The sequence below is a fragment of the Schistocerca cancellata genome, chromosome 9 (genome assembly GCF_023864275.1).
Source record: "Schistocerca cancellata isolate TAMUIC-IGC-003103 chromosome 9, iqSchCanc2.1, whole genome shotgun sequence".
Taxonomy (NCBI): domain Eukaryota; kingdom Metazoa; phylum Arthropoda; class Insecta; order Orthoptera; family Acrididae; genus Schistocerca; species Schistocerca cancellata.
In genome coordinates, this window is record NC_064634.1 from 25993025 (window position 1) to 26009112 (window position 16088).

The following is a 16088-nucleotide window of genomic DNA, read 5'->3' on the forward strand; positions in this document are numbered from 1 at the left end:
TCCTGTGAGTACATATTAGTTGATTATGTAAACTGCACTGAAAATGTGAGAAGAGGAGACTTAGATCTTCATTTTCGTAGACAGATCACAAATACAAATTTAAAAATATTCATAATATAAAATTGATTGTAAGTTATGCCCTATGCAGTATGTCTAGTTTATGTAAAGTTCCCTCATTTCTTTTACACTATAGACTTTAGTAGGCTACCTTTATCAATGTCACACTGAATTTCAACTTCTGTGTAGTCTTCCTACATTCATTTTGCCCACTGTATGGTCGCTTCTTTAGGTACCTGATGATCATTACCCATTCAGTACAAATGGTTTTTGCCATCTTTAAGTGTCTGCATTCTATCAGTTTCAATGTGTGTGTGCTAAGTGGGAAAAAAATTTCAGTAACTTCACATAGAAAATCTAGCTAGAGCATCCCTCCAACACACAAAATTGTGTGTTACATCATTTCAGAAATTTTGCTAATTCCTGTAATTTCATAATCTACCAAACTTACAGGTTTAGGCTATTCAGGCAATTTTGCACAGAGTGATTGGACATTTGCCATATGGAACCAGTGCAGTGGATGACCATTGTGGCTTTGCAGTCAGTCTGTTAACATTATGGTTAGAAATCAAATCATATCTCCTCTTAATTTATTTACATGAAATACCTGCTGTGTTCCCACCCTCCCTCCTCCCCCCTTTCTCCCCCCCCCCCCCTCTCTCTCTCTCTCTCTCTCTCTCTCTCTCTCTCTCTCTCTCTCTCTCTCTCATTTCTACCATAAAGGCACAGAATTAATTAATTTTTGTGCTCTCATGTCTATCTTGTCCATGTGTGACTTCATATTTTGCAGTGTATACTCTGAATCCTGTTCTGAAAATTAGGTGGAAACCTCATAAACTAAAGAGTGAGTGTGTGTGTGTGTGTGTGTGTGTGTGTGTGTGTGTGTGTGAGAGAGAGAGAGAGAGAGAGAGAGAGAGAGAGAGAGAGAGAGAGAGAGATTTTTGACATCAAAGACAGTTGAGAATTAGTTACAAATTATTTCAGGACATGGTGGTACCATGGAAGCGTTTCCTGACATCATTACCAGTATGGGCAATAATGATTGCCCATTTCAGTGAAAACTGGGGTTTCTACACACTACTTACAGAACTTCCAACCTTCATGAAAGGTACGTTTGTTGTGAATTATATAGTGACCACATGCGAGGTTTTAAGGAGGACAGGGTTGGGTAAAAATAATTATTGTATTTTAAGAAATCATTACTGGGAGTGAGATGGAAGCAGTGTATGGAGGTGGGAAACTTCTTGTTTGTAATATATGGTGCTTCCACTTTAGAAAGCCAACTGGCAATATGTCAGAAATGACAGTGTTAACATGTCTGTATATATTTTTGAAAGTATATCCACATATAACTTTATTATATTTATTATATTTTCATGTGTTTTTGTAAATAACTATATATTGTCATAGCTGTGTTAACTGTAACTGATTTTATATTGATATCCAGATGCTGGAGGATAAAAGCAGCTGGTTGTACATAATAAAAATAGTTCTTATTGTCCAGAGTTAAGAATGTTGTAGGTGAAATTCCCATCTCTTCCGTCACTATGAAACTGATGTACGTCAGCAGAATGAAGAATCTTCATTCTGCTGATGTACAAATATGAGGTTATATAATCAGTGCAATGTGTACTTGTTTTCTGTAATAGTTATTTTATGCTGGGCTTGCTGATATACTGTTGTTTTCATGTTCATTAAATATGATTCTTTGATACGATATGATATAATATGCATTTGGTCAAGATTCAGTGAAATGTATGCAGAAGATCTGATGATGGCAGCTTTGTTTGCTGAAACCAGTGATCACAATAAATGCTGTACAGTAGTGATCTTAGCTGTTTGAAGTTTTACTTCTGTTTCTGCATAGATCTAGATTACCCACTATTTTGATAATGTCAAGCATATATTCACATGTGGGTCAAATGGGTGTTTTGTAAGCTACTTCTTTTGTTGGTGGACTGCATTTCTTGACAATTTCTCGAATCAATCAATCTGTCTGTCATGTCTTACCTGTGACTAGTTGTATGTGATCATTTCACTTTAAATTGCTTCGTATGCATACTCTGAGATACTTGAGGAATGGGACTGCTTTCAGTGATTGTCCTGCAATTGTGTAGTCACACAATAATGGCTGTTTCTGCCTATTTGTGTGTAATATGTTACATTTATTTACATTGAGTGTCAACTGCCAATAATCCCTGCACCATGCATGAACTGTCTGCAGATATTCATGCATTTCACTTCAATTTTCTTGTGGTGCGACTTCTCTGCATACAACAACATCTATGAAAACCCTGATATAGCTTCCAGTGTTACCTAATAGGTCATTTCTATACATTGTGAAAAGTGATGATCCTGTAACTCTCTCTTGGGTTACACCCAAAGTCTCTCTGACATCTGGAGATTTCTTTCCAGTACGAATGACATGCTGTGTTCTGTTTGCTAGGAAATAGAGCCATGCCATTAAAAAAATGAGTATCCAGAAAAATCAACCTTTAAAATAAATAAATACCTGTGCCATTTGATTTTTAAAACAAAAGATGTGAAAGGAAAAATGGAAAACATGTATAGCTTACACAGAGTTACATAAAGAACTCTACAAGCAGTACAAATATAAGTACTGCAAAGAAGTTGGGAGATTAAAAGCAGAAAGAATCGACCAACAGATATGAGATTCAAAAGATTCAAATAATGTTTCAAAGACTTGCTGGTCAGTTGTAAATAAAATCGGAAACAATGAAACAGAAACTAAAATTAATAATGTACAAAGGACTGTGAATAATGATGATACCTCTGATCCCCTTATAGTCAGCAATATTTTTAATAATTACTTCATAGATACAGTCAAAAATGATGGCTCTATGAAACGGGAAATACAGCATACATTTGAGTAACAAACAGCACTGCAGTGCACTACCTGCAGTAAGAACATACGACATTATGCAGCTGATTATTAGCCTCAGAAATGAAAGATCAGCAGGATTAGATGAAATTTCTCCATATCTATTGAAGAACACAAACATGATCTAATGAAACCACTAGTTAATATAATAAACTGTGTTCCCAAAGACGGTGTGTTCCCTGACAATTTGAAACTGGCTGTAGTTAAACCAATACACAAAAGGGTGAAATAAAGCGTTTCCTAATATCAGCTTTCAGCAAACTGAGAGAGAAAATAACATTAAAAAATCCTGGAACATTGCAACAATGCTGACATATTAGGTGATTTCCAGCATTGTTTCAGAAGAGGTCAAAGTACCACATCAGCAGCAGTACATTTCATCCATCATGTACTTGAAAAAATAAATGGAAAAATCCCAAGCAGCAGCAGGAGTAGTCCGGTATCCCTCAAGGGCTTTTGATAGGGTGTATCATGACATGCTCTTATCAAAAATTGCAAAGAGTGGTGTCACTGGAAAACTCATGCAATTGCTAGAAATGTATTTAAAGGGTAGACAGCAGTGTATAGAGATTATATACTCTAATGGAGAAATACTGCAGAGGGGAAGGTCAAGTATAAGAATTATACATTTTGGTGTTCCTCAGGGCTTCATTTTAGATCAAGTCCTATTCATATGCTATTTAAATGATTTCCCAACTTCTCTTGACAATAAGCAATTGATAACTATGTATGCAGATAGTTCATCAAGTGTCTGCTGTGCAGACAGTGAGCCCAGCCTAATCGATGAAATACATAACATTACTGAAAAAGCAAGAGCTTACTTTGAAAGGGAGGACCTAAAAGTAAACATAGAAAAAACTAATATTATTCCTTTTAAACCAAGTGGTCCAAACAGACAAACTAATGTGAATGATACAATTCTACCAAAAACCTGTGCAGGTTGTAAATTCTTGGATTTATGCATAGATGATCGACTTTCACGGCTGATTATGTATGTGGTTTTTTTTTTCCCGGTCTATATACATTACGAAGATTGTCACCGTATATTAATTCTGAAACCTTAAGGACTGTATATTATGTATTAGTGTACCCTCTCTTGTCTCATGGAATAGTGCTGTGGACTGGGACATGCCAAACTAATATGAAAATTGTTTTCATACTACGGAAGTGAGCCTTGAGGATCGTAGTAAAAGTAAAACCAGAAACTTCTTGCAAACCCGTATTCATTAGACACAATATTCTCAGAGTTAAAGCCATTTGCATACTAGAAACTGTAATGTTAGTGAAAGAAGACACTAAGATCAACAAACTTTTGTATGGTTAACGGAAGAGTAACAGCGAAAAGCCCCTATGTCAAAGTTTTAATTGCTTGTTACCAATATTGACAGGGGATACTTTTAAAAAGTGAGTCAAGCAATGGCTTATCGAAAAATGCCCTTATAACGTGAATTTATCGTGAATTATAATTTAATAAGAAATAATGTAAACTAAAAAAATTGTAATTGTAAAAACTTTATAATTAGCCGAAAAGGCACATACAGGCCTGTAAAATTACATTTTATGAGTGATAAATTTAAATAGAAACTCTTCAATCCAATCACACAGCCGGTCTGATATTCTGTAGCTGTTATTTTGTTCATTAGGTGGCAGTGCAAAACAAAGGATTTTTGTCATGTTGCTCCAGTGTTGCAATGAAGTCCTACATATTGAACCTATTATTTTATGTCAAGATGATCATTTTTAATTTATTAAATAAATATAATTACTAACCTATGCTGTATTAAATGCAGGAGGTGTAGTTATTTGAAATTTCTCATTAATATTACCTGTACTTTTATTTGGTAGCCATATTGTTGCGTTATAGTTGATACATTTCACAGTTTGTATGTAGATTTACATGTTAGTGTCAGCTCACTGTAGAGTTTCTCTGCAAACAATTTGTTGTAGAGCAGCTGGGTTTTGATCTACAGTCTGCTGGTCTCCTGGGATCACTACCATACTTGGTCATGGGCACTGTCGTGCAAGGTGGGGGCTGCCTCGCCGATTGGCTGCGAGCAGGTGGTCAGCTGACAACCACACAAGTACGCAAGCTGCTTAACTGCGGTGCGTTCTCATGCCAAACGCTTTTCCTGGTGGCTGCTGCACATGCCACAACTCCTGCTACTGTTGTTGCCTGCCTCACTGGTGCTGTAGGATTTGGTGGATTTGCTTGGGCTGGATTTAGGTAATGTGAAAGGCATATTTTTTTCACTTATCAGACATGTAGTCATAGGCACTATGGATATAGAAGGTGTATCATAATTAATAGTGAAAACTGACACAGGTGAAAGTATATGAGGTGTGACCATAAAACAACAATTGCTGTACAACATTTTAATTAAAAATCATACCTATTTACTTATTGCCACCCTCAATATAGTCCTCTCCACTACACCTACAACACTCCATGCGAATTTTCCATTGATGGAAACAGTGCTGGAAGTCTTCTTCCATGAGCTTCCTGATAACATGTGCTGCTTTTTCTTTCACTGCTTCAGTGGACTGAAATCTAGTTACTTTTAATGTAGATAAGTCACCTGGTGCTAGGTCAAATGAATAAGGTGAGTCGTCTAACATTGGGATGCTGCACTTCGCCAGAAACCTCTTAACCTTCTGATAGGTGCACCTTCTGTTCGGACGAGGGTGGTTGTGCGTGTCTCGCAGATACCACTTATTGTTAATGAACTTTGTCTTTTTAAACATTAAATTTTTATTGTAAAAGTAATATTAGATATTATTCATGAGATATAGAAACAAAAGCAAGGTAAAAAATTTATTCAAAAATAAAGTTATGTTTCAAATACTTTCCGTGTATGAATGTCAAATTTGTACAGGTTTATGGCTGAAAAAAAAAAAAAAAAAAAATTATATATATATATATATATATATATATATATATATGAAAAGAAAGATGATGAAACTTACCAAACAAAAGCGCTGGCAGGTCGATAGACACACAAACATACACACAAAATTCTAGCTTTCGCACTCAACGGTTGCCTCGTCAGGAAAGAGGGAAGGGGAGGGAAAGACAAAAGGATTTGGGTTTTAAGGGAGAGGGTAAGGAGTCATTCCAATCCCGGGAGCGGAAAGACTTACCTTAGGGGGAAAAAAGGACAGGTATACACTCGCACACACACACATATCCATCCGCATATACACAGACACAAGCAGACATTTGTAAAGGCAAAGAGTTTGGGCATATATATATATATATATATATATATATATATATAAAAACAAAGATGATGTGACTTACCAAATGAAAGTGCTGGCAGGTCGACAGACACACAAACGAACACAAACATACACACAAAATTCAAGCTTTCGCAACAAACTGTTGCCTCATCAGGAAAGAGGGAAGGAGAGGGAAAGACGAAAGGATGTGGGTTTTAAGGGAGAGGGTAAGGAGTCATTCCAGTCCCGGGAGCGGAAAGACTTACCTTAGGGGGAAAAAAGGACGGGTATACACTCGCACACACACACATATCCATCCACACATATACAGACATATATATATATATATATATATATATATATATATATATATATATATATATATATATATAGTTGTTTTTTTTTTTGTCTTTAAATATGTCTGCTTGTGTCTGTATATGTGTGGATGGATATGTGTGTGTGCGCGAGTGTATACCCGTCCCTTTTCCCCCTAAGGTAAGTCTTTCCGCTCCCGGGACTGGAATGACTCCTTACCCTCTCCCTTAAAACCCACATCCTTTCGTCTTTCCCTCTCCTTCCCTCTTTCCTGATGAGGCAACAGTTTGTTGCGAAAGCTTGAATTTTGTGTGTATGTTTGTGTTCGTTTGTGTGTCTGTCGACCTGCCAGCACTTTCATTCGGTAAGTCACATCATCTTTGTTTTTATATATATATATATAAAATAGAGGGAAACATTCCACGTGGGAAAAATATATTTAAAAAGAAAGATGATGAGACTTACCAAACAAAAGCGCTGGCAGGTCGATAGACACACAAACAAACACAAACATACACACAAAAATCTAGCTTTCACAACCAACGGTTGCCTCGTCAGGAAAGAGGGAAGGAGAAGGAAAGACAAAAGGATATGGGTTTTAAGGGAGAGGGTAAGGAGTCATTCCAATCCCGGGAGCGGAAAGACTTACCTTAGGGGGAAAAAAGGACAGGTATACACTCGCACATACACAGACAAATGTCTGCTTGTGTCTGTGTATATGCGGATGGATATGTGTGTGTGTGCGAGTGTATACCTGTCCTTTTTTCCCCCTAAGGTAAGTCTTTCCGCTCCCGGTATTGGAATGACTCCTTACCCTCTCCCTTAAAACCCATATCCTTTTGTCTTTCCTTCTCCTTCCCTCTTTCCTGACGAGGCAACCGTTGGTTGCGAAAGCTAGATTTTTTTGTGTGTATGTTTGTGTGTCTATCGACCTGCCAGCGCTTTTGTTTGGTAAGTCTCATCATCTTTCTTATATATATATATATATATATATATATATATATATATATATATATATATATATATATATATATATATATAAAACAACAGTACCTCCATCATTATAACAGCTGCCACCCACTCCACATCAAACGGTACCTTCCCTACAGCCTAGGTCTTCGTGGCAAACGAATCTGCTCCAGTCCAGAATCCCTGAAACATTACACCAACAACCTGACAACAGCTTTCGCATCCCGCAACTACCCTCCCGACCTGGTACAGAAGCAAATAACCAGAGCCACTTCCTCATCCCCTCAAACCCAGAACCTCTCACAGAAGAACCCCAAAAGTGCCCCACTTGTGACGGGATACTTCCCGGGGCTGGATCAGATTCTGAATGTGGCTCTCCAGCAGGGATACGACTTCCTCAAATCCTGCCCCGAAATGAGATCCATCCTTCATGAAATCCTCCCCACTCCACCAAGAGTGTCTTTCCGCTGTCCACCTAACCTTCGTAACCTCTTAGTTCATCCCTATGAAATCCCCAAACCACCTTCCCTACCCTCTGGCTCCTACCCTTGTAACCGCCCCCGGTGTAAAACCTGTCCCATGCACCCTCCCACCACCACCTACTCCAGTCCTGTAACCCGGAAGGTGTACACGATCAAAGGCAGAGCCACGTGTGAAAGCACCCACGTGATTTACCAACTGACCTGCCTACGCTGTGACGCTTTCTATGTGGGAATGACCAGCAACAAACTGTCCATTCGCATGAATGGACACAGGCAGACAGTGTTTGTTGGTAATGAGGATCACCCTGTGGCTAAACATGCCTTGGTGCACGGCCAGCACATCTTGGCACAGTGTTACACCGTCCGGGTTATCTGGATACTTCCCACTAACACCAACCTATCCGAAGTCCGGAGATGGGAACTTGCCCTTCAATATATCCTCTCTTCCCGTTATCCACCAGGCCTCAATCTCCGCTAATTTCAAGTTGCCGCCACTCATACCTCACCTGTCGCCTCTGCATTTCCGCCTCGACTGACATCTCTGCCCAAACTCTTTGCCTCTGTATATGTCTGCTTGTGTGTGCGTGTGCGTGTGCGTGTGCGTGGGCGTGGGCGCGGGCGCGAGTGTATACCTGTCCTTTTTTCCCCCTAAGGTAAGTCTTTCCGCTCCCGGGATTGGAATGACTCCTTACCCTCTCCCTTGAAACCCACATCCTTTCGTCTTTCCCTCTCCTTCCCTCTTCCCTCTTTCCTGACGAAGCAACTGTGGGTTGCGAAAGCTTGAAATTTTGTGTGTGTGTTTGTGTGTTTTTTATTGTGCCTTTCTACCAGCACTTTCTCGTTTGGTAAGTCATGGAATATTTGTTTTTAATATATTTTTCCCATGTGGAATGGGAGTAGGATTAAGGTTTTTTAAGAAGGATTGAGAGGCCCCAACATCACCACTGCTGAAGCCCAGGCTATCCGTGATCTGAAGGCTGACCGATCCATCGTCATTCTTCCGGCGGACAAGGGTTCCACGACCTTGGTACTTGATCGTTGGGACTATGTGGCTGAGGGACTGCGTCAGCTTTCAGAGAACACTACTACAGCATAAGTCATTTCAGAGTTGTAGTCATCAGAATGCTTTGACTTCGATGCTTTAAATATTAATATAGTTTCTGGTATTAAGTCTGTACTAAGTCTGCAGAACCAGTGTGAAGCATAATAGGGTGTCTTCCTTCACCCACAAGAACCTGCAGGCCTCCAACATCATCATTTGCCTTCCAGTACATTGACCTTGAATGGTTATGATTCACATACGTCTCATCCAGCTAGAAATACATGACTTTCCAGCTTGTTTTATCTTGTGCATGAATCTTGAGCACACAGTTCTTGCTGTTACAATGTCTCTTTTCTCCAAGAGCAGTTTTCTTCTGTCATTGGTTGTCCTGTATTTAAATCCCATTTCCCTCAATATTCTGAGCTTGGTAGATTTTCTGCCATTGAAACTGTTGGCTTCTTTCATGTATGATCACAGTTTAACTGCGACAGGATATTTGCCTTTACTATACATGTCAAATGTTTTGTGATGTAATACATTCGTGAGTTCACTTATGAATTTCGTTTGATTTTGGCTTTTACCTGGTGATTTAAAATTAAGTGATCTGTTCAGCAAATGTGTTGGCTTCATTCACAATCCATTGCACAGTCTTTACCCCAGCATTCCACATCTCAGCTGTTAGTTCTTGTTACTTGGCAACACCGAGAGATGCTTTGTGAACAGACGTGAATGCTACTTCTGACTCCTGTCTAAAGAACTGATATACACAAAGTTCGTGGCACTTGGCAACACTGGGAGGTGCCTTGTGAAGAGACGTGGATGCCGATTCTAGATTTCTGTGTAGAGAACTGACACACACACACACACACACACACACACACACACCTGCTTGTTTAATGCTGGGTGAGATTTGCTTTTGCCACTCATATTGATGAGACGCCTCGAAATAACCTTCAAAAGAATACAACAGAGTAAAACCAATCATAAACTCACTCCGCACAGTACGAAATAAACTTGTCCACGCACTATGGCTGACTGACTGCTATTGGTTGGCACGTCATGTCACGTGATGTATCATTGCTTCTGCGCATCCAGACCTTACCCGCCAAGTTAAGTGGCATGCACTCTACTACAAGTTCTCCCATGGAGATATGTGGGAAGACACCACTGAGGAAATGGAGTTGGTGGAGGCACATGGCTTACTTTGCCGTAGGGGATGTACATCCCACTAGTTACAGTGAAAGCTTGAGTCATACTCAGATGGTGTGAACAGATAGTTTAATGGGAAAGGTGACTTGTGATAAGCAGGAAATCCAGCGCAAATAATCAGTTTTTTAGAATATAATGTAATTGGGTAGATAAAAAAAAATCTGCTCACCAAGTGGCAGCAGGACACAAAAACGTAATTACCCCACTGGCTTAGTTCAAAAACAGATTTCTTAAGCCATCACATCTAATCCTGTTACTACTGATCCTTCCAAAAAACAACTTAAGAGTACACCACTTGTCATTCAGTCTTATCCTGGTCTTGAATATATTAATCAGCTACTTTGATAAGCCTACAACTTCCTAGAATTACGCTCTGAAATGAGGTCTATTCTCTCTTTGCCCATCACACCTAGAACAGCTTTTCGTTGCCCTCCCGAGCTCCGCAATATGCTTGCCAGATCACATGCCCTATGGCTCCTACCCCCAGCATTGTCCCCTCTGTAAGACCTGCCCTGTGCACCCTCCTACCACTGCCTATACCAGCCCTGTAACTGGCAAAACATGTACTTCCAAAGGGAGAGCTACCTGTTAAATGACAACACACATACCAGTTGTTAGGTAAACACTGTTTGGGCTTTTACATCAGCATGACTGCCACCAAGTGATCAGTTAGGATGAATGGCCATAGTCAGGGGGCATATACAGGCAACATACAATATTGTATTGCAAAGCATGCCTACAACATGACAGTTGTGACCTTGGTGTATGTTTCACCACGTGTACCATCTGGATTCTTCCCCCAGACACCAGTTTCTCAGAACTCCGCAGGTGGGAACTAGTGTTACAACATGCCCTAAGTTCTCGCCACCCATCTGTGTGTAATTTACATTAATTTCTTCAGTCTCGGCACTTTTTCACAGTAGCTATTCTTTTCTTCACTCCCTTTTTAGTTTTCTGTATCTTTCATTTTCTGGCTTATCTATTTTTTTCTGTTCCTCCCCTGCCCCCCCGACCTCTATCACACACAATGTATGGAGCTTTCCACTCTTTCTCATATATAATGTTTTGGCAGTAATCTCTGTGTCTTGCATATTATCCTGTCTTCAACCTACAAGCTCTCAGGTTTTCAAATCTCATCCAATGCTGTCCCCAACAATCAGTCTTTCTTCTCATCCCATCTGGTGAGTCTTCCCTGAGAGGTTCTGGACAATTTTTACAAACTCTACCCATTTTCATAAACCTCACCAGTCCTTTTCCTTCACCCCTCTTCCTTCCCCTTCAGCCCTTCTGTCAAGAGGAGGAACCACTGGCTCTGATAGCTCGCAGACTTTAATACCTTTATTTGTGTGGTCTCTTGCTGCTGCTTGGTGAGTATATTTTTTAACTATCCACCTACCCTAAATTGGATAGTTAAGAAATGTACTCATCAAATAGTGGCAGGAGAACACAAAAAAGTTAGGTGTGTGTGCACTTGAGAGGGGGTGCTCTGAAGAAAGTACGTTGAGCTGTGACCTTGACTTTTTCAGTGTGTCTGTGAATTAGATTAATTAGATTTCTTTGTCAACTCGAAAGTTTACAGTTTTTATGATGGTGTTTAAGTCTCACTGGTGGTTCAAATGTATTAACGTATCTATTTAGATGTTGCAGCTTGGGCTAAAGACAAGTTGTTCAAATATATTGCTACCAGAAGCTAGGTAAATAAATACATGACATGTGGTGGCCCTCTGAGTTAATGTAAAAGATAAGGTTCTGTGGCTGAAGTTTGCTGTAGGACCTGCTTGTCCAGTCAGCTGGTTGAGGACAATGCTGTTGAGATGTTGACAAAAGTTATATGTAGATGGGTAGGAGCTTCTTCATGCATCAACCATGTGTTATGCCATGCTGCCAGTGATTCACCACATGTCACAAAAGATAACTGCAGAAGGAAATTGTGTTTTTGTCCATCTATTTAGGCTTCATGAAAGAATAACAGTCAAACTACTTGGTGGATGATAATACTAACCCAAAGGTTGATGCCCAGTTATCATTGATTTGACAAGTTGGACATACCATGGGACTCCTTGCAATCCATGTAAGACTTTTTGTAGGTCACTTCATCTTTGATGTTGGGAAGCAAGTAGCATCTAAATGCTGCAACTTGGATAAATCATGATGTGGTAAGAAGCTTACACAGCGTATTCCTTCGTAATACGACTACATTATTACAAAAAAGGCTGAATATTAAATATCTACACTGTAAAATAGAAATGCATATTGAATGTTTGTAAATGTATTATGTTCACCAAAACATTATTTAAAAAACATGAACACTGAAAATGTAATCAGGATGGATACAAACCAAAACGTAATTACCGAGTCATTAATATACATCATTTAGTTTTTGTGGAGGGAATGATAGGTCAGATAATTTCTTTCTCTGTGCAGTACCATTCTGTTTGAAATAGAAAGGAACTGGTCTATTAATACAGTTTTTGTTCCTTTACTTTTCAGTGTGAATCACCTTGACTTGGCACCACAGTTTGCAAGCATTTTGATGGGAATGAGCAATACTGTTGCCACTTTGCCAGGGATGATCAGCCCACTCCTCACAGGAACCCTGGTTCAGCATAAGGTATTTGTTGTCAGTTGAGAATTATAGCAATCATAACTGACTCAAGAGTTTTGTTTTCTTTCATTGAAAAGTGTTTTCTGCAGATTGCAGCATTGTTTCAAATGTCATAATTTGATAAAGGTAGAGTGATATGGTGCTTATATAAGGAAAAATATCAGGAACATGGAAGCATGAAGTGCTACTTGTTCACAGACAGAATATAAATTAAATATTTTCATGAATGTTATCAGTGAGGTAAAAATATTCACAATAGAAAAAGAGAAAATATACTCACAAAGTGGTGAAAGATAGAATACTCCTAGAACTATAAAAAGTGGTAAAAATATGCAGAACAGAGAACCATTTTGGAGAAAAAGAAACCTGTACTACTCAAGGATAGGTGAAAAACATGATACTAATCATAATTCTTTGCAGAGAACTCATTTCTTTCATTACAAGTTTTCTGTATATTGCAGCATTGTTGCAATTATCAGAATCTAACATGCCATGAAATGATGCTTAGCTATGACAAATACCAGAAAAATAGGTAGATGATATTGATCAAGGTTAGATATATTAGACATGATGAGAGAAAAAGAAATGAATTCCTCCAACCCTTCCTTTTCTTCTGGATGTTTTTACAGTTTTATGTAATTTTTCATATTTACATCTGCTGCCACTGAGGGAGTAATTTTTGCTTTCTGTATTACAGATATTTTCAAGAAAAGTTTTGTACTAGGAATATCAGTGTTGGATCCTCTCTGAGAATAAAATTAAGTTGAATGTTTAAAAATTGGTGAAAAAGGTAAAAGTATGCCATGTATTTCAAGAAATGACAAAATATGTTGCTTAGGAGTGAAGAAAATGTGCCTTTTTATAGGAATTAATTCCTAGTATTGGTGACCCATCTCCATGGATTCTCATTTTCTCAACTATTAGTGGCTATAACAACATTAATAACTGGGAAGTAAATTTGTCTCCAAAGAGCCCTCAACTTTAAGATCTTATCTATCCCAGTTATTGAGGATTCCACTTTAAACTGCAATAACAGTGATTCTAATTAGCAGAATTTCATCATCAAACATCAGGTTTTTACTGAAATTTCTACTTTTTGTGGCTTTAACTTCTTGTGAGTACTAATAAAATGTAAAGCACATCACCCACTTTTTAAAAAAGACTTTTCCTGGGGTTAGAGGGGTTGAAATTGTATGTCCATGTCCTCATATAGAGCTTTGTTTTAATGGGCAGGCTAGGCTATTCAATTTGTTTGGTAAATAGTCTATGTGTGTGTCTTCAAATTTAGATTTTTTGTTGATGTAGACTTAAAAATCTCACCGGGGTTTCTGCCATAATTTCCTCAATGTTACTAGTTACCTCTCATTTCTGAAAATTTAATTTTGAAGTATATCATCTGCATCTTCAGGAAATTCAGTTTTAGTTATTTTTTGATGAAACCAGGGATGTAAAGAGCTTTGTGTGCTGTTTGGGATTTTTTTTATGGATCATCATTTTCTATTTCAAAAGTGAGGTCATTTGCAAATAAGACCAAATGCTTATTAGTGCTTAGTGGTAAATCATTTACATATTATAAAAACATGTAAGGGCCCAGCTTTGAGCCTTGCAGCACTCCTTGGGAAATTGTTTTCCAGTCAGAATAGTAGTGGCATTCACTTGATATCACAGTTACTCTTTGTTTACCACTTATTGGATGAGGGTTAAACTCCTCTGTAACACACTGTCCTGGTTCTGTAACTCTGCATTTTGTAAAAAAAAAAAAAGTAATGAGTGATTCACTGAATTTGAAAACACAGATTATAGAATATTGCTGTGACATTTTTCCTCTGATTTAATGATGAGCTTATCTTTTCTGAAAATTCACTGCTGGCATATATAGTGATTTTTCTTTTCTGGAAAGCAAACCAATTTTTTAAACATCATTTCATCTGAGATTTTTTAAATTATTTTTGCCACATTTATTTTATTATTTATTTATTTATTTCATGTTCCATAGATCCAGTTAGTGAGTCAATCACAAGGATATGGAATGTGTCAAATTGTACACGTTTCAATTTAAACTTACAATAAATACAAGGGCAATTCAATGCCAAATTGTACATAGTTTATGTAAGACATAAATACAGTAATAGATACAATGTCAGCTAGATAACATAACAACCATTTAACAGAAAATGGAGTTTCAAATAAAGGTTAAAGATAAGAGCACAAAGTTAAATCAGATATTAGGCTTACAAGAGTAAATACAGGTACACCCAATTTGTTGTTACAAAAAGTGTGCTAATGCACAAATGCATAATAAAATCAATTTAACTACTTCTAGACACAACAAGTTTAGTGATGGTATACATTTTCTTTCAGATATTCATCCACAGTATAAAAAGATTTCTCTTTCAGGTAATCTTTGAGAACTTGTTTAAATTTTGGCAGTTCTGTATGAACACATTTGATATGTAGTGGTAGAGCATTGAACAGCTTAATGCTGGAGTAGTAAACTCCTTTTCGTACCAGAGTGAGACATTTCATTTCGAAATGTAGATTGTTTTTTTTTTTTTTCTGGTGTTATAGCCATGGAATTTACTGTTGTCTTGGTAGATAGAATAATTTTTGCACACAAAGGTCAGCAAGGAAAAAAACTTTTTTTGCAAGTGGTTGGTTCCCCCAGAATATGACAGCATATGACATCAATGAGTGGAAGTAGCCAAAGTAGGCAACCTTAATGGTGTCAACTTCAGCCACTGAAGAAATTACCCGTAATGCAAATGTTGCCGAGCTAAGTTTTTTACATAGATGAAGAATGTGAACTGACCAATTACATTTGCTGTCTATGTAAGCACCCAGGAATTTTGTATCTTCAACTTTCTGTATTGGTTGATCTGTACATTTTATGTTAATTTCATCAAGATTACTTTGTGATATATGGAACCTCATATAATGAGTTTTATCTGCATTGAGTGAGAGACCATTTGAGGAGAACCAATTTAAGATGTCATTAAAAACAGTATTTGTAGTTTGTTCAAGATAGTGATCTATCAAATCGTCAATTAGAATTGTGGTATCATCAGCAAACAGGGTAAATTTGCTGTTTGTCTCAGAACAAAGAGGAAGATCATTAATAAAGATGAGGAAAATAAGTGGGCCCAAAACGGAACCTTGAGGCACACCACACGTTATCGTGCCCCATTCAGACGAGACAGGTTCTCCAGAAGAGCCATTTAGCATTACAGTCTGCTTCCGATCCTGTAGATATGATTGTAGCCGCAAGCCAACAGTACCACCTAAACCATAGTA

At 38.1% G+C, this 16088-nt stretch overlaps 1 protein-coding gene across 3 annotated transcripts in view; it reads left to right on the plus strand.

Annotated features, from left to right (window-relative positions):
• LOC126101581 (vesicular glutamate transporter 1-like) overlaps nt 1-16088 on the plus strand; it is a 134337-nt gene that overhangs the window by 89565 nt on the left and 28684 nt on the right. For all 3 annotated transcript variants that reach the window (XM_049912234.1, XM_049912236.1, XM_049912235.1), the window contains exons 7-9: nt 1042-1165; nt 4907-5183; nt 12683-12803. In XM_049912234.1, coding sequence (XP_049768191.1) covers nt 1042-1165; nt 4907-5183; nt 12683-12803 — 522 coding nt within the window. The remainder of the gene's footprint in view (nt 1-1041; nt 1166-4906; nt 5184-12682; nt 12804-16088) is intronic.